We start from the raw sequence: 24,228 nt of genomic DNA, 5'->3' as shown, positions 1-24,228 counted from the left end.
GCAATAACAACATTGTTAAGATGGTGGCGGCCATTTTAAATGTTACAATGGACCTATTTAAGTTGCATTTCACCCGCTTTTGAGTGGCCATCTTGAAATTGACACGGCTTTGAATTTCAGAACCGAATATCTGCATCTATGGACTTGATATAATAATCATTGATAAAAAAATGTCATTATGCGACTTTTCATTCACGGAGAATATGTCGCAATAAAAATTATTTCCTTTCATGAAAAATAGCGCTAACAATACTTTTCAAGAAGGGGGCTATGGTGGCAATCTTGAATTTAGCAAGGGTCTTGGTTGTATTTAGGACAATTTGTTGATCAAACGCAATACAGTGATGTCAAAAATCCTTCGTTAAAGACTGTACGAGATGTAGCAATACTCGGGGTTTTCAGAGTTTGACGGCAATCTTAAAGAACTCGCCATTTGTTTCAAGATTTAACACTCAAATTTGTTTGTTTAATTTTGTATTTATTTCCTTTTCACGGTACATATAATGTTGCCATCCTGTTGCCATATGGTTACAATCAAGTCTGGCTTAAAAGCCAGATGATTATCATCTGCCATCATTTCTATGACATCCTTCCCGCGCCATATCATATAGGTTTAAATATATAGATCTAGTATATATATGAAAAGTGTAATGAATGCTTTTTCTGCTGAGGCAGATATAATTATATACTTCGTAGGTTTTGTTTCAAACAACTTGTGAAGTGCATGCCCAGATTAATTTTGTTTTTGAGAAGTTTACTTGCATACCATATATGACTTGTTACAAATACGCCATGGTGCTGCGTCCGTCAACTTTTCGTTTTAAACCTAACGTCTCAATAAGCAAGTCTCAGAATCGAGTTACAATTCATTTGGCGGACAAGTTTCAGCTAGGTACATGTGAAGGTCGACAAAGTTTGCGAAAAAATGACCTTGATTCATACTCAAGGTCACCGGCGTGAAATTTATCCAAACACTTAAACGAGTTTGTCTCAATAAGCAAAAGTCCTGGATTCAAGATATTTGTCTGTCTGTACCTCTGATGAAGGCAAACAAAGTCCGTGAAAAGAAATGACAATATACAGCTGTATGATTCTAGCTAAAACTGGTAAGATATACTAATTTTTAACAAACATAACAGCTGGTGGACTTTTAATGTTATTTTATGATAAAGATTTTAATAAAATAAATAACTATCATTGATACACAAATAAAAGAATGGACTTCGGGGTTATTTCGTAATCAGCCTAGAACATTCTTCGGTTCAATCAAGAGGTATTCACCTAAGCGTTTTAACGATACTGAAAAATTAAACATATTCAGGATGCAGATCTAGTGACGTCACTCGGAAGTTCGCAACGAGACATGGCGGAAGCTGCAGTAGAAAACAGACCGAATCCAAACAGATTTTACTGTCATAGCTGCTCACAAGAAATAAGTCCTAAACCAGTGAGATAATGTTTATATGTTGCGCTTTTGCACTTAATCGAAATGATTATGAATAACTTAATCATATGTGCGCTGCATACGAATCTAATTTCGTGATCTCCACTACCATTACAGCGAAAGTGCTAAATATAGATCATATAAATGGAAAAGATAGTTTATACGTAATAGGAGCATTGTTAGTGATGGGTCACATTACTTTTATTATGCATTTTGTTCAATCCCTGGCAGAAATGAGAGTGTCTTCATGTTCGGGATGATGAAATCCCATAATGTGTATATAATTCTAATTCAAAATTGTTTCTTCCATTTTAGGACTACACTTGTCCCAGATGTGAAAATGGGTTTATAGAAGAAATTACAGAGTGAGTTGGAAAAAGCTATTATCAGCATTATGCTATGAACAGTAACTTCAAAAAAATTAATATGGAAAGAATACTTTATAACTTAAATGTATCTTGCCCCATTTCACTCGAATGATGTTTGAGAGGTTTTATGAAGCCTTGTAGCCTCTTGCTTACGAAAGATGATTTTCACAATATTCTATCTTAAGATTTCAAAGTTTCATATTTTGAAAGTATGCAGCATTTTCAGATGAATTTAAATGTAACCTCTGATCATCCTTGATACTAAAGGGGTTCTGCCCACTAATTCACTATCTGCACTGGTACCATGGAATAAAAATATAATATAGCAAAAATTAATGCTTGGTTACGGTGATGTCACCTGGTGGATGAAACAAAAAGACTGATTTGATCATTTGATGTTCTAATCCAGAGGTTTGGTTTGGTTTATTTTGTTTAACGTCCTATTAACAGCTAATAATCCAGAGGTCGCCATACCTCAAAATTGACTTCATGGCTATGAAGTTTGTTGTCACTTCTCTTTGACCTTCAAAAGAAATGCATTACACACATCGTCAGGATATTTTCCCAGTTGTGTGCGTACATTTTTGCCATGACATATTTCAGTGGTTTAGAGAGTGAAATGAACATAACATCTGGAGTATGAAGGATAATTTTGTGACGGTTCATGGATCTCCATCATACCATCGATGCATGTTACAGGTGTGGCATGGACCTGAAATCAATTAACCTTTCAATAAGCAGATTTTTCCTGGGCCTTCAAAAGTAATTCAAATATTTCTAAAAAATAAATAATTTTAGACATCTACACTGTGTTACTACAATGGATGCACTTATATTAGGCTGCTTTAACCTCTTAGCTAAAAATAGTGTGTTTAAACACCAATATAGGAATTTTCAAGGGCATAAAGAAAGTTGAGTTCTACTTATGGGAAGTTTCATATACATGCCAGTATATATTTAGGGCTTTGTGTGAATTATGCCAGGAATTTTTAACTTTTGGATCAACAAAACTGTAGTCGTGTAGTTGAAAAATTATATGTTTAATAAAATAGAGATACATTCACACATTACTAGATAAGCAATTAGCAATTCTCCTTTTCATGCAGAGGGTTTCAGGAAACTGATGCACAAACTCCATCAGAACCAACAGTTGACCCAGCCGCTCAGTTTGCAGAGGTTTGTAAAAAATTTTTAATTGAACTGTGTATTAGGTATATCTGTTTGAATTGAAATATTGAATTTCTACTTTGAGAATAAAAGTTGATTTGAGTGTTTTCTTGATATATTTAGGAAATCACACATGATCAAGCTTGAAAAGTAAAAGTATCTGGAAACCAGAAAAATGAGATTTAATTGATGCAGAGAATTGCATGTACATTGTAAACATGATCATATCACTATTTTTATATGGAATTGGTATAAAGGATTAAAGTTACTGTGCTACATGAATACAAAAGTTAAAAAAAAATGTCCATTAAAATGCTTATTGAACAGAATATAATTTTTTGTCTAGGAAGTTTTGTTTGATTAGGAATATGGACTTCTTTTCAGCTATGGGGCAGGGCATTTTTAGACAGCTTTCAAAATCAAGTATCCGGGTCAACAGCTCCAACACGAGAACGGACAGAAGACTCTGATTCTGAGGAGGAAGAAAGGAATCATCCACAACCTCATGGACTTCGTCCCTCTAGGATAAGACCTTTCAGGATTTCTGTCCGAACAGGCAACCGTCGTCCCGTGAATCGACATCAGCAACATATACATGGGTGTGTGACATATATCGGCGCTTCCAGTTTAGTCCCTAGATAGCATACTGTTGACTCCCAGAAATGAGATCTGACTCTTCAGATGAATGGGCATCTATTTGAGATATGTCTTGACTCATTTGATTTCTTCAAAATAGTAAATTGTCTTCTGAAATGGTTAAAAATCTGTTGGATGTAATGACATTCGGTAGAAATTGGTTTGACATATATAGACTGAAGACTATGCAGACAAAGTAGTGTATATTGTATAATTAACTTATCAAACAATGTGGAGAATTATTTTTCATTTCGACAAATAAGCATTTCTAGTAGGTAAAGGAGAACAAACACATTTGAAAAGTGACTTGAACATGATATATTTTTGTCAGCTTAAATAAAACCTGTTGGATACTGTGAATGACTTACATTTCGCAAATACATGTTTTTCGCAAACTTATCCTTCGGAAAAATTGGATCTAGAAATGGCTTTAAATTTGCAAATGATGAGCTATTAGAGTTATGAACTCTGCAAGTCTCCTACATTGGTAACCGATAGCTTGGCCACCCTTCAAGGTGCTGTTTTCGTACAAATAATCACAAAAGATTAAAGTTCATGATTGCCCCTCCTCATGCATCAACCTGAAAATCAATTTCCGGCGAAATTTAAGTGATTAACAATATGCAAACAGGTAGTTGAAGTACTGAGTTATGGCCGATACATGTCAAACGTTCCATTCTGACCACTTTCTTTGGTTTGTGGATACTTCACACTTTGTTATCGGCTTAATTTATCTAGTTATGTGTGATTTTGATTCTGTTTTAGGTTACTTCAGATGTTTGTAGATAGGTTAACTGGGGAAATGGGACAGCCTGTGTAAGTATCCCATTAATTATTGTTTTACCTGGAACGAAAAAATAATGATTTTTCTGAGACACAAACACAGGTAAAAAAAGATGCAATATTAATGAACTATCTTTATAATGATTCTATTGATCAACACTAATTATACTTTGTTACCAGGCCCTGTTTCATACAAGTTCTTCGTTTTGAAAAAAATATTATAATACACTAAATAAAATCCAGATCCCCCAAATCCCAGGATAATGAAGGTTCGTGAATAGGGGGCCAGAAAACATTCCTTACAATTATGAAATAATACTGAACATTATTAACTACTGGTATCAAATGTTTCAATTACTGTAATAGATGTTAAAATTATTGTAATTGATGTTAAAATTCCCTGTAAAAGATGTTCAAATTACCTTTAATAGATGTTAAAATTCCCTGTTATAATAGATGTTAAAATTATCTGTTATAGATGTTGAATTTGGGTCATGCTGCAGTAAACTTCCACAATTTTATGTGTTTATCAGATATAGACATAAGTGTGAAAAAGGAAAATTTTGATGGCAGCATCCAAACTAGTCCATGCATTGTCTGATCATTGTGATATTTTACCTGTATAATGATTATAGTGCTATTATATATACCTGTATGATTGTCAAGAGTCTTTTTTGCCCCAACACTAGACTTCCGACAGACTGATGTTTCATACCAGACATGTATCAATTTTATGTCAAATCTGATGTTTTGGTGAAAGGAAACTTGGTCTCGAGTGCTTGGATTAACCATTGAGCTGTCACCTGAATGTATTTTTGGTTATATTTGTACATGTATATAATAATGTAAGCGAGGGGTTTGTAATATGTCCACTTTATTAGGAACTTCATGCCGATCCACGGTAACCCAGGTGACTACGCCTGGGGCGTCAGTGGACTAGATAATATTATCACTCAGGTAAGTTTAGTTAAGTTACAATGATTATTACACAGCCTAATGCCATGATGCAGTGTCTATTTGTCTTGCAACGCAGTTATATTGATTTGTTTCTGAGAAATTATACAATTTTTAATCCAAATTTATGTATATGTAACAATAGTAGAAAGATGAGTGATACAGGCCTGATGGGCATTTTGTTATTTCTCAGAGTAATATAAACAGTTGAAAATATGAACATTACAAAGACTGTAATCCTGTAGACTTTTGTATGGTATCTTCAATGCTTTTATGATTTGTGATTCTTTTACAGCTGTTGAACCAGCTTGAAGGGTCAGGACCCGCCCCTGCTGACAAAACAAAGATTGATTCATTACCTTCTGTTAGGGTTACTCAGAAACAAGTGTGTAAGTATCAATTATTTACCTGTAGATTAATTACTATTGATAATTTTGTTCTGTGTCGTCAGTGTTGTGCTGTTTGGGGTAGTGAAGCTATGAGTTTGTGTGTCTGGAATAGAAATCATGTCCTACACAATTCTACACTAAAGTCTTGATCCTTGTCAAAATTTTAAACGATAGATATTTCAGATTGACTTCATATATTCCTTGCTGGACTAGGCAAAAAGTTAAAAGTCTCTCGGATGACATTTTCATGCTGGTATGTCTGAGTAATGATAGAAACTGATGGTCTTTGCACAGACTTTCCTGAATTTATCTAGACAAAGCATTTTTATTTCATATTTTCTTCACTATTAATGCAGTTGATATTCTGTTTTTCTTTGACAGCCGAGACAATACAGTGCTCTATTTGTATGGAAGATTTTAGTTTAAATGAAGTAGTAAAGAAGCTACCGTGTGAACATCATTACCATAAGGACTGTATTGTACCGTGGTTAGAAATGGTAAGTTATCATCAATTCACTAAAGTAACGGAAAAAGTGTTTCTTGTATTATTCTATATTTTGATTTTCTCATCAAATATCGTTTTTTTTTTTTTTTTTTTTTTATCTGTTGAAAGTAAGTCGGATACTGTTGGTAAATCACTTATATTTCTTATGAGATTTATTTCCGTTGTAATACGCGGGGAAAGTCATTTGTGAATTCAAATCCTTCACAATTATTTGTATGAAAATAACACTTTCGGATTGCGATGATAAGTTATCGGTTACCTACTTATAGGAGTCTCGCAGAGTCAATAACTCTAATAGCTCTTCATTTGCAATATTAAAGTAATTTCTAGATCAGCTTTCGCATAATCATGTATTTACAATATGTCTGAAGAGGTAAATGCGCAAAATAAGATGTTCACAAAGTCTGAGTGATTTACAAAATTTGAAATGAATATGTCGGGAGAAAAACGTACATAGGGTATGTCTTTTGGAAATAAAATATATATCGAAACTGATATATAATGCCCATATACTTTGCAGCATGGAACCTGTCCAGTATGTAGAAAGGATTTAAATGGTATTGATGCATCCTTGAAGGATGACTACCCCACCCCAGTAGATTTAATGGACTCTGTTACACCCGATTCTGCCTCTGGAGGTCAAGATTCTGTGGCTGATGAAGACGATGATGATTAAGTCTAGACCTTAATAGGAGTTCAATATGTGATAGCAAGAAACGTGATCGCTTCAAGTGGATAGCTGGTTGTGGATGTTATTCCTGAACTTGGAGCAGGTGCCAACATGTTCAAATATAGTAGCCTGGACCATAGTTCAGCGGTAACATTCGATACACTACAAAACTCACAGCTATTCATAGATGTGGATCCTTTCTTCCTTAACCTTTGTGGTACAATGATTTGTAGCACAAATTGAAAAAAAAAATAAGGTAGAGAGTCAAAAAGTTTTTCTATATTATTGGAAAAATTCTTTTTGATTTAAGTTGATGTTATTTTCACGGGTATTTGTACCAGGACTGTCTTGGTTTCGGGACTCGAAGGAGTATAAGAGCATTATGATTTTATTCTCATTAATGTAAATTACATCAACTATATAAGCTCCCTGTCAGTGTCATAACATTGAGAGATACAGGTATTGAATTTCTGTAACGGAGCTGATTTTGTTACCATAGAGACATGAATAAATGTATTTTAAAAGCAATTAGACATTTCTAACATCATCTCCCAACACCAACCAAGACATAGAATTCAAAGAGTTAAGAGGTCTTCTCAAACGCAGAAAATTATACTGAGCTGTACCGCTGACAGTTATAGATGAAATGATATTGTTTGAGGTCTCCCATTCAATATATAGGTATGTGCCATACATTTTTTATCACCTCTCATCTAAATGCTTTACTCCTCGAATTCAAAATTGATTTGTACTTTCTTCTTTGACCATGCATAGACATGCCCAAGACCATGTGGACTTACCGAGGTGGCCTAGTGGTTTAGGTTGCCTTGACACTTATTCACTAGCCCTCCATTTCCGCTTCGTAAATTCAGACCCCATGTGGGGCTGTTGCCATGTGCTGACTGTAGGCCGGTGACTTTTCTCTGGGTACTATGGCCTTCCTCCACCTCCAAAACCTGGTACGTCCTTAAATGACCCTGGCTGTTAATGGGGCATTAGAGAAAATAAACCAAACCAAAATGACAGTTACACAAATTCCAAGGTCCATATATGTAACACCTGATGTTACTACCCAAGTTCATGTATAATTTTTTGGTTAAATGATTAAGCTATTGAAGGTTTCCGATTGGCCCACACAGGTTGAGATTGTCCAATACTGTGATTTTCCAATATTTTCTTTTTAGACACGGTACAGGGTCCTGGTAATTTGTTACAGTCTACGTGTATTTGGTACAGCATAGAGGTGTAGTTCTGTCAGAATTATCGGTCCATTGATCTTGACTACATGTGCCTGTTATAGTTGCTCGTGACTTCCATTTTAATGTCAGGTATATATCGCTTCCTGTGTGGGAAAATTTTAAGACATCACTGATATTTGTAAGTTGGTGTAGGAAATGATGTTTGAAATGTCAATTATTCAAGGAACTAAAGTAACGATACAGAAAAACTTGGAGCTCTTCTTCACTGAAAACCAACATTGAGCACTGGGACACTCTACCTTAAAGGATTCTGAACTGGTCTAAAACTCCTATACATGGAGAATATATGATTTGAAAAATATATTTAATTTAAATAGTTAATAAAACTTTGCCATGGCGGTGTAACCCTTTGTCACGTACCTATTTTCTGTGTATATGTGCATGTAGTGTAACCTGCAATTTAGCTGTGTGGATATTTAAATCCGGTACATTACAGGAATTGAGTGAAAGATGAACGTCTCGTAAAATGGAGGGAAAATGTGTGTTTGTGGACTTGCCGGTATTAGGTGTTATCATGATTTTAAAATCTGGTAATTGCAGTGGTAAGAGTGTGATTTGAAATGAGGGTTGATGAAAAGTTACAGAGTGGATATGCGAGTCTCAATAGTGGGCAAGGTGATATACAAGGTCTTATTTGTGCTGCTGTTATGTGTAGTAGATCTTTACGTTTTATTTTGTCATCATTATTGATTTTAAAATCTCTTTAATTTCTAAATAGGTTTATTTCTTTGTGGAATCAGTGTTGAGTATGTGTCCGAGATAAGTTTAACTCTGTCAGTAGTATTTGTAAAGCATTTTATTTCGTACTTTTTTGTTTTACAGACAATTAGTGTGTCATTCTGACAGTATATAAGCTTGTATATTTAATAGTCCCCAGAGGAGGCCTTTCATGCTTCATCATAAAGATCAGTTTTAATTAAGTATAACTGATAATCAATGGATGCAGTGTGGACAAAATTGTGAGTGAAAATGTGTGTGAAGATCTGACATATAATTGCATGATAGGTTGTTACCATGGTTACGTGTCTCCCGTTTGTTACTGTGACCATTGTTTTGAGATTTTTTTAATTTATTAACTTACCTGACCTTGAGGACCATGCAATGGTGTAGTGTGCGTTGTCCACATTCATTTCAAAAGACTACTTGTCTAGAACGGATGATTGTGCTTTGACTAAATATGGCATAGTCCCTTGGCCAAAGGATCTGACAGACTTTTAACCAGCCTTGACCTGTATGATGCTGCCAATGCAGTTAGTTTGTGGCCACAAATTTTCTTCTGAGAAATTGTTAATAATAACTTCTCAAAATTAACCAGATCAATTAAATTTAAGAGACCTGAAGTGATTTTAACAAAACTTGAGCAGAGAGGAAATTAAGGGCTATCCCAGCGAAATAAATATCCAACAGGATTTCGTAAATGAAGAAATTCCTTGCATGATGGGTGTTAAGAAGTTTTAATCCAATCACTTTCTTTGATGGTTTCTGCTTGGCAAGCCTCCTGCTGATATTTTGCTGAATTACCCCAACAGATAAAAGTTTTGCAAAATAATCTTGTTTAGTTTGGAGCACCAATGAGCAAAGTGGACTCAATAAGTTAACAGGGGCTAGAATTGCTGCAAGTCTTCAATTTTAATTTTGCTTATAAAGAGTCTCTTGGTCAGTGGAACTAAATATTGTACTAATCATAAAGGTCTTGGGACAGAGGAGTAGGGCTTAACATGAGAAATGGCTGCAGATGTTTAAGACCATTTCTGAAACAAGTGAGCGATACAGGTTCTGTGGACCTCTTGTTACATAGTTTGTCAGAAAAAGTTGACCTACATACTGGTAATATTGATGTTTTGGGATGCATGTCTTGTGTAAGCAAGATGAATAAAATTTAATATTTCTTGCTGATTAACAAAATAAATATATATAAACATCCATCTGCAATTAAAAATTGTCTTAACCAGTACTGCGTTTGCTTGTTCTATTTTCCTTATATAAAGAGCAATGATAGAAAGAAAAAGTCATCATTTTATCGATAGTTTTCTGTAATTATCCTAGAGAATGGGTGGTTTTTCAGTGATATTTTGTATATTTATTCATTATATTAATTAGTCACATGTTCTTGGCACTGTAAATGTGGTATCTGTTACATGTACAACTTTTTCATTGTTGCAACTTTTTAAAATTTTACAATATTTTAATGAAACTTGGTATGCTTTCTTGTATAGTTGAAAGAGAAACCTGTTTTCTCAAAAACCAGGTTAGTACAGTGCAATGATAACTAGTCGCAGAACATAAGGTTGTAACAGTACACCAACCGTAAATAACAATGGGTGGTTTAATTAATTAAACCCTGCATTGCAAAATTTGATGAGGTTGTCTGTACATACTTTTTAAGTATCTACACAATATCTCGAGTATTGTTGAGTCAATTTCACTCTGACATCATCCAGAGCTGCTCAAAAGTGCCTGCTTCAGATAAGTTTTTTAGACTCGAAGGCCAATGTCAGTAACTATACATGTATATAGAAAATCAGAACTGGATTTATTATACTCCATATCTCGAATCATTAATTATAGAAATACAAGAGGCAACCTACACGAATTAATTCTGATACAGATGTTAATCCTCTTTATCAATGTATACTTCTGTGCGGTACGTACGTCATGTTAAGACAACAAAACTAAGAATAAGAAAGTAACGAGAAATTCCTGTGAATTTTATTATATTACAACGTAACATCATAATACATTTATATACACATTCTGTGATATAATACACAATCTAGATGGTTGTACATGTATATCATTATCTACAAATTGAAGCAAATATGAAACCAAATACAATTTCTTCTTTAATAAAAGATCCCCATGAATTTGTCCATAGTGTCCATATCATAGGGCTATATAATGTTAACGGTTATACATGATTGATGTTTTTTCAATTTCATCACAAAGATAAAAATATATGAAAAATAACATAGCATATTTCAATTGCACGATTTGTTGAAACCACAATCAAAAGAACAAAAACATACGGAATGAACCATGAAAGAGCTACTTTTGAGCAAATCACTAATAATGTCTATTGTCTCTAAAAAGCATGGCTACCATACACAGATCTTTGTCATTCTGATATATTATATTTATATCCCTCAGACAACAATCAACCACAATCATCCTTAATGCATAGCAAGTGGCCCTCTACATACAAGACAAGTATACCGTATATAATATACTAGCCCAGTTTTATATAGGTCTGCAAACATGTGACATGTATCTTCAGAATATCATGGACATTTTCATTATTTTTTAAAATACTTTTGCAGAAATTGTCCTGAACTGAAACAATACCTGTATATATACATCATCAGATCTAGGTAAGATAATCTCTTGTGTATTGAAATAACGAAATATTAGTTAATAGCAACTGTTAATAAATCAAGTTTAATCATTTATTGTGTTTTAGAAACAAGTATAAATTAGTTGAGTGTAGCTACCGTAATTTGTTTCAGGTTTAAAATCTTAATTCAGATTACAAAGCACTTTGAAACCATCCCTAGCAGATGAATCATCTTATCTATTTGTTTCCGATGATAAATGCAGGCAAAATGTTGCAATATTTATGCCATAAAATTGATGAATTAATGTATAGGGTTCACAGTAACCAAGACAATCTCTACATCTATATAACCTATACATGTACTCTCAAAGAACTGTCAAGGAAAAAGACTCATCTGGCAAGTTTGAACTTTTAAAATTCAATTTTTAAATATTGAATACAATAATTACACTAAATCTTATCTAGTTCTGTGCTATGCTACACCATACTAATATTAACATTATGCAGATGTTTCCATCACAAAATCATTTTCATCCACATCATTTAGACTTGTTCACGATAATTTAAATATTTTAACATGAAAACTTTAAGAAATTGAAATATGTTATAAACAGGACCCTAGAAGCAGCCCAAATTTTCTATATAAAAACTTTTGAAACTCTGTGTAACAATATATTCACTATAAGAACATGAACACTTACATTCAAATTGTCATGAAATTGTAATCTGATTAATTAAAGAAATCACTTTCACCTTAAGTTAAACTGGTGTGTAAATTACTATTTCAAGCTACCATGTCTATACTACCTGAACATTCTGTAAAGCATGATGAATTAACATCACAAAAAGATCATAATTTAATGTAAGGAATTTATGACCACAGTTACCACAGCAAGTGGAACATTTGCACTGGTGTTATTGAATAGAGAATATCAAAAATGTTCTATGGTTTACTAAAGCTGTCTGGTAGAGATAAACAATATCTCCAGTCCTAAAAAAAAGTAGAAAGTTAACAGGCTTTATGAATTAAAAATTTCATAGAGATTTTGAGTAAAAAATATAACATTGTTAAAATTATTCTACTGCTCTGAAAACTATGGTCATTTTGTGGAGAAATTCCTCTATACGTGGAGATGTTTCACAAAAATCTACAGCATAGGTGTCAACCCTAGAAACTGCCAATAACAGGATTCCCCCCCCCCCCCCCCCCCCCCTCCCCACTCCATTTCTATGACGTGAATGAAAGTCTATTATATGCATCCATCTGCAACAGTTTTCATCTTATTCTTTTTTATCCGAGTAACATGTCAAAAAAGCTATTACCTTACACACAACATACATCCCCTCAAACAAATGTGAGACTACAACTCCTGGATTAATTTTTTGTGATCACTCATTACAGTTTTTCAAGTTTTGCAAATTCTGAAAAATTCAACCAGTCTCTTTCTCAATATGTGTGGTTGAGAGCTAAGCTAAAGTCTTACTTATACTCGGAGAAGTCTCCTCTTCGTCACACATTTTTTCAAGATAGGTAGTTTGTATATCTACGTCAATATAAATGCCCAATGAACAAATTCCAAATGTATAATCGTATACATGTATATCATTCTTTTAGAAAAATGTTCATGATATTGATATCTCACCTGAATGACCGTCAGATCAGATATACAAGCACAAATATAAGACTAGCTATCTGGAATACTGCATCATACTTCATTTATATGGCAATAAGCTGAAATACCTGTTCAGTAAATCTACCAACAAATCCATATTATTTCATCTTCTTGTGATAAGCCTACCCCCTAAATTGGAGGTGCATGTGTTGGGGCCCATTGGGCTTACGACAAGATAAATACGGGTAACATCCGAGTACTGTAATCTCCATCCACAGCTACTCTATTCATACACTAAGCAATATAATATTAATTTGAAGATCACAACTGACTGCTCTAGTACATTTATACTCTCGTTAATTATTATTACCAAACATAATCTTTTACTGTGGAAAATCACAAACCATATACGAAACTACTGGATTTCACTCTATTGCAGACAGATATTTCCCGAACTATCGCGATGCATGGTGATGGTTCACTTTCAATCAACATATTCACATGAAACATAACAGCGTCTTAACATGGAATCAGCTTCTCTCAAAGGAAGTCTGTTAAACTTAACAAAAGATTTAACAATAAACCTTCAGTTCCAATGTCCTCGCACAGGTGTGGTGTTGGCAGTATGATGAAACATGAATACGGTATCTCACATATATTTGGCTTTTTATATAGAATGCAATGCCATGAATTTGATGTAGAATGTCCATTCTTTGATTCGTTTTTAACTTTCATCTGTCCTTCTCTCGATCACATGGCGCTATATGGAGGGCCAAGGTGTACTATTTACAGCATGACTTAGCTGGACAAGTCCTACACTGTAATGCTTTTAGTGTTTAATTAAACATTATCCTGTGAGAGTGAAACTCCCAACAGAAAACAGTTTCATCCGAAAGTTTCCTCATCATTATACTCTGGTTAACATACTTGGAACAAATATTTGGAAAAAATATGAACCCCATAGATGGGATAACCATTCATCAATAAACTTTTTTGTGGAGTAAAATTTTCTCTACATAGCAATATCTGTTAGATAAAAGTCTGAGTTATGCCAAATAATTCTCTGATGTTATTATTTATACATTGTAATTTATATATGTAAGTTATAGAGTAACCAGAAATCCATGTATAAGGCCTGTAAGTTCTACTGGAAGTTAGTGCCTTGTATCTGAGCAGGGAGCAGGGTCGCCATTGTTCCGATTGCATCTTGTCTGAGCAGTAGTCTCGGACAACAGATAAATTGTTTAAACTCTCTAGATATGCAAAAGACAAAACTGATGGTGTGAACTTGTAATCCCAGTCCATTCTGCAAGTGTAGCAGACATTGTCCCTCAGTGAGGGAGGTCCACTACTACCGTGACATAGTTGACCGGGAAGAAGCCAGTGGTTCCATGGACCGAGCCCTCGTACCAATTCTCGTCAATCTGAGAAATAAGGTTGATGATGTCACCCTCCTTAAAGCCAAGTTCACCTTCATTTTCTGGCTCAAAATCGTACACTGCTTCACAACAAGGCTGCTTCTTCTCAGCTGCAAGAGGAAAACAGTTTCACAAATGGTGAAGTATATTTGCTACTGTGTAACAACAAGGCAATGCATTGCAAACAATTTGTTTTCTGTCTCTGAACAACTTCTGGGGTCAAAAATGAACAAAAAACGCAACGAGAGTCAAACGCGAATTTAAATCCCTCGCGAATATTTATATATTAGAATGACAAGAATAAGTGGTGTCCATTTTGAATATACTGTAATCTTTAGATGGTGAACAGACATCGTCGTTAAAGTAAGAATAGAATGATAAATTATATACTTATATCAGAGTGTAAATTTATATCACAAAACACTATATATGAACGGAAGTGATAGCTTTATTTACATTGAAAACAACTCGCTTCACTCTCCACCTTGAAATATCGCCTACCTGTTAACGTCATTAGCGAATTTAAAGTCATTTTGAGATCAGAATTCGCGAAATTATGTATTCGCGAATAAGTCGAATGAGGTGAGATCGCAAAATTAAGTACTCGCGAAATATAAGTGATTTGCAGTATGTAGTTGATTGTGTATATATGATAGTGTTGGGAATCAGTTCAGATTTCCACACCAATGATCGTATACAATCAGTATCAACCGATCAATTTTCGATAACTACTACTACATTATCCTTGATTTTTTATTTTTCTTTAACCCTGGGATTAAATAGGACTATTTCCTCCCTTGCAAAGTTTGCGATCATTTTGATTTTTTATACTAGCTTTACTCTGCAGCGTTTCGTAGCTTTATTTTTTATCATACCACTTCAATAAAACAATCTTAATTGATGAACAGTTATTGATCATAATTGATTATTGGGACAACACTAATATAATGTTCTGAAAAAAAGTGAATCAAATTGAAGCAATGGACAGGGGTCATTTAACTGTTTTGAAATACTTTGCTTCATGGTTCAGAGACTCCAGACAATATTCATAATGTGAGACTAGATAAAATAGTGATTCACAACTCCTTAAAAGGATTTCACCAACAAAGTAACCAATAAACAACAGTATGTTACCTTGTGCATATTGTGGGGAGGAGTTAAAATTGTAGCTGTTGGTACTCCCACTGTCAAAGTCATTGGTCGACTCATAGAAGTTGGCTGGCGATGGTGTCCTGTTTCTGAATGAAGCTCTCTTTGGTACATGTTCTGCTTTTGGTCGCGACATGGCATGGTTACGTCTGTAGAATAATATGTATACTTACAACACAGTTCTTTAAGTCATATAGAAAAAGATAACCAGCATTTTTATACTTTTATTTTAGTGATAAGATTTTATAGTATGTAGTCACTGTCAGGGTTATACCAAACTTATTTCAAGTATCCTCATTATCATACACAAAATTCTGTTCAATTTGATAGATTTTACCTTAATCTGGCAGTCACAATTAAAACCATATTAGTCAGGTTCCTGTTTCATCAATATTGTTTAACTTGTGAAATTCTTTAAACTTTTCAGCACTGCAGAAATTCAAGGAAACTTCTTTAACCAAGATCAAAATTTCCCTTAAATCCAAAATATTAATGCTTTTCCTATTGGAAAAAATCTTTGAGTTAAGGAATATCCTTAAGTTGGGGAACGCTGATAACTGGAATCAGAATTTCAAGGAAATTTCTTTAATCAAGATCAAAATTTTGTTCCCTTACATCAAAAATATAAATGCTTTCCAATGGAAAATCTTCAAGTTAAGGAATTTAAGTAGGGGAAAGCTGATGGAATCTGGTCCAGATAGCAGTTATGCCCAATTAACATGAGTCACAAAGTGATATTTTTACTGTTAAGAAGAACTTACTTCGAATCCAAAGTGGTGAGAAGGTTTTGTAGTACATCTACTGCTGATCGGTGGTAATCCACTTCTGCCTCAATAAATGACTGCAACTGTGCTATCTGCTCCACCTTTCAATACAAACATACATAAAGTTGAAATCATTATACCACACAGCATTTACCTAGCATGTAACAACTTATCTGTGAACATCTCGCCTGCATTCATGCACTTTCCCCAAAAATATGAAAATTGTATTCTGTTAAGATCATGTCAAGTTTCTAAAAGTTCAAAAAGCAAATATCTACTGACCGTTTTCACTGTAAAATTTGGTTCTCCAATAAGAACTATTCAGAGAATTGAAAAGTGAAATTTTTATTGGAGAGCTACTGGAATGATTTTCGAATCATTGCCAAGAAAAAGTTCAACTGGGCATACAGAGATCATTCTAATATCTTCATTCACAGACAAAAAATTACTCATATTTTCAATCAAAATCATAACATACATCATTTTCTAATAAGTTGAACATAGCTGTTTCAGCAAGTTCTTTTGATTCCTCGAACTTTTCTTCAGCGACCCTGATCTCTTCATCTGTGACGGTAGACCCTGAAAATATATCCACACAAGTTTTCACTGATGTCAGAACTAAACAGATCCTATTCCATAATATGATAGTGAGTGTGAAAAAGTATCGTTTTAAAGTGTAACACATGTAGTTATTTTCCTCAATATATTAGCTCAAATACTAAACTTCTGGCTATCTAATCTACTAAATCTTCGAAGAGAAAAAGAAGAGAAATTCTCCCTAGCCGAGACGGATGGAAACAGCATTTCATCAGGATGAGAGATGCGTGTATTCCAATCACTGCCACAATTCTAAGTGAACAAGGGCCCAATGGGCCCAAATCGCTCACCTGCAATGCAGTGATCTTTTCATATATGGATCCTGCAGTTATTTGAAAGCATGCTATAGGACCAATATAATGTCTCTCTGCACTTTGGCTTTTCAATAAAAGTCATTTAAAGATTTAAGCATACTTGATCGACGTGACCTTGAATGTGAGTCCGGGTCATTCATTTGAAAAAACTTGGTAGCCCTTCACCCCAGCATGCTACAGACCCAATATTAACTCCATGGGACTCTTGGTTATTGACAAGAAGTCGTTTCAAGATTTTAGCCTTTTTGACTCCTGTGACCTTGAATGAAGGTCAAGGTTATTCATTTGAACAAACTTGAGAGCCCTTTACCCCAGCATGCTACAGACCCAATATCAACTCCCTGGGACTCTTGGTTATTGAGAAGAAGTCGTTTAAAGATTTTAGCCTTTTTGACTCCTGTGACCTTGAATGAAGGTCAAGGTCATTCATTTGAACAAACTTGGTAGCCCTTTACCCCAGCATGCTACAGACCCAATATCAACTCCCGGGGACTCTTGGTTATTGAGAAGAAGTTGTTTAAAGATTTTAGCCTTTTTGACTCCTGTGACCTTGAATGAAGGTCAAGGTTATTCATTTGAACAAACTTGGTAGCTCTTCACCCCAGCATGCTACAGGCCCAATATTAGGTCTATGGGCCTTTTGGTTATTGAGAAGAAGTTGCTTGAATGGAAAAGTTGACGCCGGACGGACGACGGACGCCGCGCCATGGCATAAGCTCACTTGCCCTTTGGGCAGGTGAGCTAAAAATCAAATCAATAGTTTATAGACATCTATCAAAAAGTTTAGTGAGTAGAAAACGCTGACAATAAATACAAATTCTGTCCAGTATATTGATGTGTGTCCTGCAAATCAACATAAAGTTGAGTATTACTAGGGGAACTGACTGGTCTAGGCTGTTGTTCAAGCCCTTTACCTTTTTATCATCTCGACCAAAATTTGTTGAAAAGAAACATTGAATTATCATTTATTCCAAACCACAGGATTTTGATTGAAAATAAATAATATGAAATTAAAGCAAACTTCCAAAACTTAATTAAGAAATTTCTAAATCATTACATGACATTGTATACTATTTATAGCTTTCAATTAGAAACATGCAGATTCTAACACAAATCTTTGACTTTTTAATGTATTAATGCATTATTAAAAAAATCAACAAAATTTTATCACATATAATTTATATGTATCAGCAGTAAACATTTTGCTTGTTTCAAAGACAATGTTATTTTTTGTCATGTCAACATATAAATTTTTCAGAGGATTTTCCTAAAAACATTATTTCAATTTTTTATGCTTGTTCCATAGAAGGCTTGGTTTTGAAACTGTCCCACAAGCTTATTAGATTTAATAGCATAAACAGAAAGATTTGGTAAGGTAAATGTTATATGTGCTGTCTACTCGGTTAAAGTTACTAGAAATTAAATCTAAAAGCTTTAAGACATTACCAATTTATCAACTGGTATTTATAGACAGTGCCTGGTATATACCAAATTCATATATAAAACTATTTGAACTGTTCATTGGTAGAAGACATAATATTGTTCCAATCTGTGTTTCAAATCTACAAATACATACTGAAGAAATGGTTTCTTTCACAATCCTGGTAATACCACTGCCCATATTTTGGAGCTATATGGTGTTAATTCCATTTTTTACTTATTTGTAAGAAATTTCGAAATCTTGGAGTAAAATATTTAAAAAATAATTATTGAAAAAAAGTTTATATGGCTATCCAGCTTCTAAATTCGAAAGTATTAATGAACTATGTGCCTTAGGTAAATATTTTTTCGAATCGAATAAATTAAAATCATGCACCGCTTGGATAAGTTTTAATTTGATAAAATTGTAATTATATGTTATGAGATTCATTCTCCAAACACTATTTTGCATTGTGTTTGTATTGTATTTTTGCTCTGCTAAACTGATGGGCCGATGGCCTAAGGTTATGAATAAAACTTGAAATCTCTCTGTGAAGACTGAAGTCCTACAAGTCTACAGTTATTGGCTGGTTATCATATATTTGTAGCGACTAATTATCACCTGAAAAAGCAATCAGCGTGCTTCCCCTTCACCACAATATGATCTTGTTGCTAAGGTCTTTTGTGAGTGTTGAATTAATTTGTCATTAAATTCAAATGAAACGTGATGAAAAGACATATATCTATTACTGTATCTTGGGTGATATATCATACATGACACTACATAACAGGTAAACTTGACTAATTTTGATAAAATCACTAGAAGATAAAATAAGATACAAAATATCAAAACAATGACAATTGGAAGCTCTGTAAAATGCAGGGTTCCATGCGGTATGCTGACATGCAAAACATGTAGACATTGACATTCTGGTTACACATGCTTGTTCATGCAGAGTCAAAATATCTACATAATACTGAACTAGGCAAAGACACATCTGTTTATCTGAACCTAGGATCCATTGTTTATCATGCTAAATAGATTATGAGGCAACTACTAACGACCTTTAATCCCAAAATGTAGAATGGTTGATGCATATGCTGTCATCTTGTTACTGGTTTTAATCACAACATGTTAAAAGATGACAATACAGATGGTGAGATAAAACTTCCCACAAATGATGACAACTACCCACATATTGATGACAAGCAAATTAAACTTCCCACAAATGATGACAACTACCCACATATTAATGAAAAGCAAATTAAACTTCCCACAAATGATGACAACTACCCACATATTGATGACAGTCACCCAAATAATAATGACAGAGCAATGTGTGATAAAAAGAGAAATCAACCATGGGTATTTGAAGATGAAAGTTTTTTTTGTAGAATATCTGTACTGCCAACAGAAACCAAACCATACCACATGCCATTCATCTGTATTTTCCCCAAATTCTTTCATTCTCTTCTTTAAAATTAACCCATGTAACAATGCCACCATACCTGTCTCTTCACTAACAAATCATGCATTCCCGCATTACCTATGTACCAATCCCTCTGGGTAAACTTTCACCGTAAACAAAAAACATGAGATGCAGTGAGATTGGACATGGTCATGTGACCAGTGTATACAAGAATACCACCACACAAGCTATGAAACTGAGGACAAAGCTAGCTGTAAGTATAAGTGGACAAGTTACCTGACTTCTGTGCTCCGGACTCTGTCAGAAGGGAGACATGAAGGAACACAGTGGGTTAGTGTGCAAATACAAACCTCCAAACATGGCTGCATTGTAGCTCAAACACACTCACAGCTATATCATGGCAGCAATCATGTATCTAACAGATAGTGTTCTAAGTTTCCTGTGTATGTCCCCGTATGATGTATGGTTACTTTGCAAAAATTGTAGAATTGAAAATATGTGTCCAAATACTGGTATTCTGATGGGTATTTTCGGACAGGTGAGCTTTGTAAACCTTTTTTGTGAAGGATGGGTTCTTTATGTTAAAATGTCAATTCCTCTTTGTAATTCAGGCCTGATTAAAATCACGATGTTACATAAAAACATTTTTTATTCTATCATTATGGTTACATTTAGAGTCTCTCCAAAAAGTTCTAATCACTTAATCAAAAGATGAAAACAATTAATATGCCATATCTTAATAGAGATTCTATGCCAACTAGTAGATATCTTTCATGATTTATCTTGCCATGTACAAACAGTTTCAAGAAATTGACAAAATTCATTCAATACCATACATTGAAATTATCAACAACAAGAGGCCCAGGGGCCTTAACGGTCATCTGACTCTAAATTAAAACCCTTATATTATTGTAGTATGCATTCTCTGTAGCAAGTATATAGTGGCACTGTTGGCCATGGTGGCCATCTTGGATTTCTGAACAACCCAATAAATAACAACACTTGGTGTGGACCATCTCAGGATCATTTCTGGTAAGTTAGAGCTGAATCCCACTGGTGGAATTTGAGAAAAAGTTTGAAATAGGTGTTGTTCAGGAAAACCATGATTGCGCAATCATGTTACAAAATGGCCGCCATTGCTGCCATGTCAAAGTTTTTACGAGGCCAAAAAAATAACAACACTTTGTTGGCCCTGCTTCCTTAACATCTTCACCAATTTCCAGCTCAATGGCACCAGTGGAACTGGAGAAGAAGTATAAAATGTGTTTTTCAAGATGGTGGTTATGGTGGCCATCTTGGATTTTGGACCGACCCGAAAAATAACGAAAAATAACAACACTTGGTCGGGATCATATCAGGATCATCTCAGGCAAGTTTCAGCTCAATAGCACTGATGGAACTTGAGAAGAAGTTTAAAATGTGTTTTTCAAGATGGCGGCTATGGCGGCCATCTTGGATTTCGGACCGACCCGAAAATAACAACACTTGGTCGAGATCATATCAGGATCATTTCAGGCAGGTTTCAGCTCAATAGCACTCGTAGAACTTGAGAAGAAGTTTAAAATGTGTTTTTCAAGATGGCGGCCTCAGCGGCCATCTTTGATTACGGACCGACCCGAAAAATAACAACACTTGGTCGAGATCATATCAGGATCATTTCAGGCAGGTTTCAGCTCAATAGCACTCGTAGAACTTGAGAAGAAGTTTAAAATGTGTTTTTCAAGATGGCGGCTATGGCGGCCATCTTGGATTTCGGACCGACCCGAAAAAGAACAACACTTGGTCGGGATCATATCAGGATCATCTCAGGCAAGTTTCAACTCAAAAGCACTGGTGGAACTTGAGAAGAAGTTTAAAATGTGTTTTTCAAGATGGCGGCTATGGCGGCCATCTTGGATTTCGGACCGACCCGAAAAATAACAACACTTGGTCGGGATCATATCAGGATCATTTCAGGCAAGTTTCAGCTCAATAGCACTGGTGGAAGTTGAGAAGAAGTTTAAAATGTGTTTTTCAAGATGGCGGCTATGGCGGCCATCTTGGATTTCGGACTGATCTAAAAAATAACAACACTTGGTCGGGATCATATCAGGATCATTTCAGGCAAGTTTCAGCTCAATAGCACTGGTGAAACTTGAGAAGAAGTTTTAAATGTGTTTTTCAAGATGGCGGCTATGGCGGCCATCTTGGATTTCGGACCGACCCGAAAAATAACAACACTTCGTCGGGATCATATCAGGATCTCTCAGGCAAGTTTCAACTCAATAGCACTGGTGGAACTTGAGAAGAAGTTTAAAATGTGTTTTTTAAGATGGCGGCTATGGCGGCCATCTTGGATTTCGGACCGACCCGAAATATAACAACACTTGGTCGGGATCATATCAGGATCATCTCAGGCAAGTTTCAACTCAATAGCACTGGTGGAACTTGAGAAGAAGTTTAAAATGTGTTTTTCAAGATGGCGGCTATAGCGGCCATCTTGGATTTCGGACCGACCCGAAATATAACAACACTTGGTCGGGATCATATCAGGATCATTTCAGGCAAGTTTCAGCTCAATAGCACTGGTGAAACTTGAGAAGAAGTTTTAAATGTGTTTTTCAAGATGGCGGCTATGGCGGCCATCTTGGATTTCGGACCGACCCGAAAAATAACAACACTTCGTCGGGATCATATCAGGATCTCTCAGGCAAGTTTCAACTCAATAGCACTGGTGGAACTTGAGAAGAAGTTTAAAATGTGTTTTTTAAGATGGCGGCTATGGCGGCCATCTTGGATTTCGGACCGACCCGAAATATAACAACACTTGGTCGGGATCATATCAGGATCATCTCAGGCAAGTTTCAACTCAATAGCACTGGTGGAACTTGAGAAGAAGTTTAAAATGTGTTTTTCAAGATGGCGGCTATAGCGGCCATCTTGGATTTCGGACCGACCCGAAATATAACAACACTTGGTCGGGATCATATCAGGATCATCTCAGGCAAGTTTCAACTCAATAGCACTGGTGGAACTTGAGAAGAAGTTTAAAATGTGTTTTTCAAGATGGCGGCTATGGCGGCCATCTTGGATTTCGGACCGACCCGAAAAATAACAACACTTGGTCGGGATCATATCAGGATCATTTCAGGCAAGTTTCAGCTCAATAGCACTGGTGAAACTTGAGAAGAAGTTTTAAATGTGTTTTTCAAGATGGCGGCTATGGCGGCCATCTTGGATTTCAGACCGACCCGAAAAATAACAACACTTTGTCGGGATCATCTCAGGATCATTTCTGGCAAGTTTCAGCCCAACAGCAGTGGTGGAACTTGAGAAGAAGTTTAAAATGTGTTTTCAAAATGGCGGCTATGGCGGCCATCTTGGATTTCGGACCAACCCGAAAAATAACAACACTTGGTCAGGACCATCTCAGGATCATTTCTGGCAAGTTTCATGTGAATCCCACTGGTGGAACTTGAGAAGAAGATTGAAATGTGAAAAGTTTACGGACGGCGGACGGCGGACGGCGCACGGCGCACGGCGGACGGCGGACGGCGGACGACGACGGACGAAGCACGATGGCTATAGGTCATCCTGACCCTTCGGGTCAGATGACCTAAAAATGATTGTGAATAGGAAACATCAAATGTAGAAAATGGGGGAAAAGTGCTGCAAAACTTCTACATACATAAATGTGTATATATGTAGAAATGCATGACATGTCTGAATGGCATTGAGTCGGCAGCCTTCCAGTGCACAAAGCATAATACAAGGGTTGTCTCCCTTCACCTGGCTGTATACAGAGGATGGAATTCGGTCGATAACTAAATGGTATACAACACCCAGAAATATTTCTACAAAGAATGTGAAATCTACAAGTTCAGAAAGCATTTTCTAATAAGAGTGAAACTGCAGTCCTGTTTTTTGAAACATAAGAAGTGAAGATATTACATGTTGCGTATATAGGATAAGTAAATCATTTTGCATGTCAAATAATTCTGGTATAATCACCGAGATTTAAATATGATTTAAGATTACT

General features: G+C 35.3%; 2 protein-coding genes across 3 annotated transcripts in view; one reads left to right on the top strand and one right to left on the bottom strand.

Moving 5' to 3' along the window:
• The first annotated feature begins 1,343 nt into the window (after window positions 1-1,343).
• On the top strand, window positions 1,344-10,129 carry LOC117334574 (E3 ubiquitin-protein ligase RNF115-like). The gene is made up of 9 exons (XM_033894266.1): window positions 1,344-1,447; window positions 1,760-1,809; window positions 2,919-2,988; window positions 3,364-3,578; window positions 4,381-4,431; window positions 5,280-5,355; window positions 5,648-5,741; window positions 6,123-6,238; window positions 6,767-10,129. The coding sequence occupies exons 1-9, from the start codon at window positions 1,364-1,366 to the stop codon at window positions 6,920-6,922; spliced, it is 912 nt and encodes a 303-aa protein (XP_033750157.1). The 5' UTR covers window positions 1,344-1,363; the 3' UTR covers window positions 6,923-10,129.
• Window positions 10,130-12,784: 2,655 nt separating this feature from the next.
• The window catches only part of LOC117334573 (endophilin-A3-like), a 29,290-nt gene continuing 17,846 nt past the window's right edge, over window positions 12,785-24,228 (bottom strand). Inside the window, exons 7-11 of one of the 2 annotated variants that reach the window (XM_033894264.1) lie at window positions 20,487-20,507; window positions 16,929-17,029; window positions 16,448-16,551; window positions 15,672-15,835; window positions 12,785-14,647 (exon numbers count right to left, since the gene is read on the bottom strand). In XM_033894264.1, the coding sequence (XP_033750155.1) occupies window positions 14,451-14,647; window positions 15,672-15,835; window positions 16,448-16,551; window positions 16,929-17,029; window positions 20,487-20,507 (587 nt within the window). In that variant the 3' untranslated portion in view covers window positions 12,785-14,450. The remainder of the gene's footprint in view (window positions 14,648-15,671; window positions 15,836-16,447; window positions 16,552-16,928; window positions 17,030-20,486; window positions 20,508-24,228) is intronic. The other variant, XM_033894265.1, reaches the window with a different exon arrangement.

Source organism: Pecten maximus, chromosome 9, assembly GCF_902652985.1.
Source record: "Pecten maximus chromosome 9, xPecMax1.1, whole genome shotgun sequence".
Classification (NCBI taxonomy): domain Eukaryota; kingdom Metazoa; phylum Mollusca; class Bivalvia; order Pectinida; family Pectinidae; genus Pecten; species Pecten maximus.
This window is presented reverse-complemented; position numbering and strand designations above follow the sequence as displayed.

What these genes read in the sequence shown, in the direction of transcription:
- LOC117334574 (XM_033894266.1), top strand. Translation starts at nt 1,364, where the DNA reads ATGGCGGAAGCTGCAGTAGAAAACAGACCGAATCCAAACAGATTTTAC. An exon ending in GGGGAAATGGGACAGCCTGT is followed by an intron (nt 4,432 to 5,279) that starts GTAAGTATCCCA and finishes CCACTTTATTAG; the next exon opens with GAACTTCATGCCGATCCACG. An exon ending in TTGTACCGTGGTTAGAAATG is followed by an intron (nt 6,239 to 6,766) that starts GTAAGTTATCAT and finishes TATACTTTGCAG; the next exon opens with CATGGAACCTGTCCAGTATG.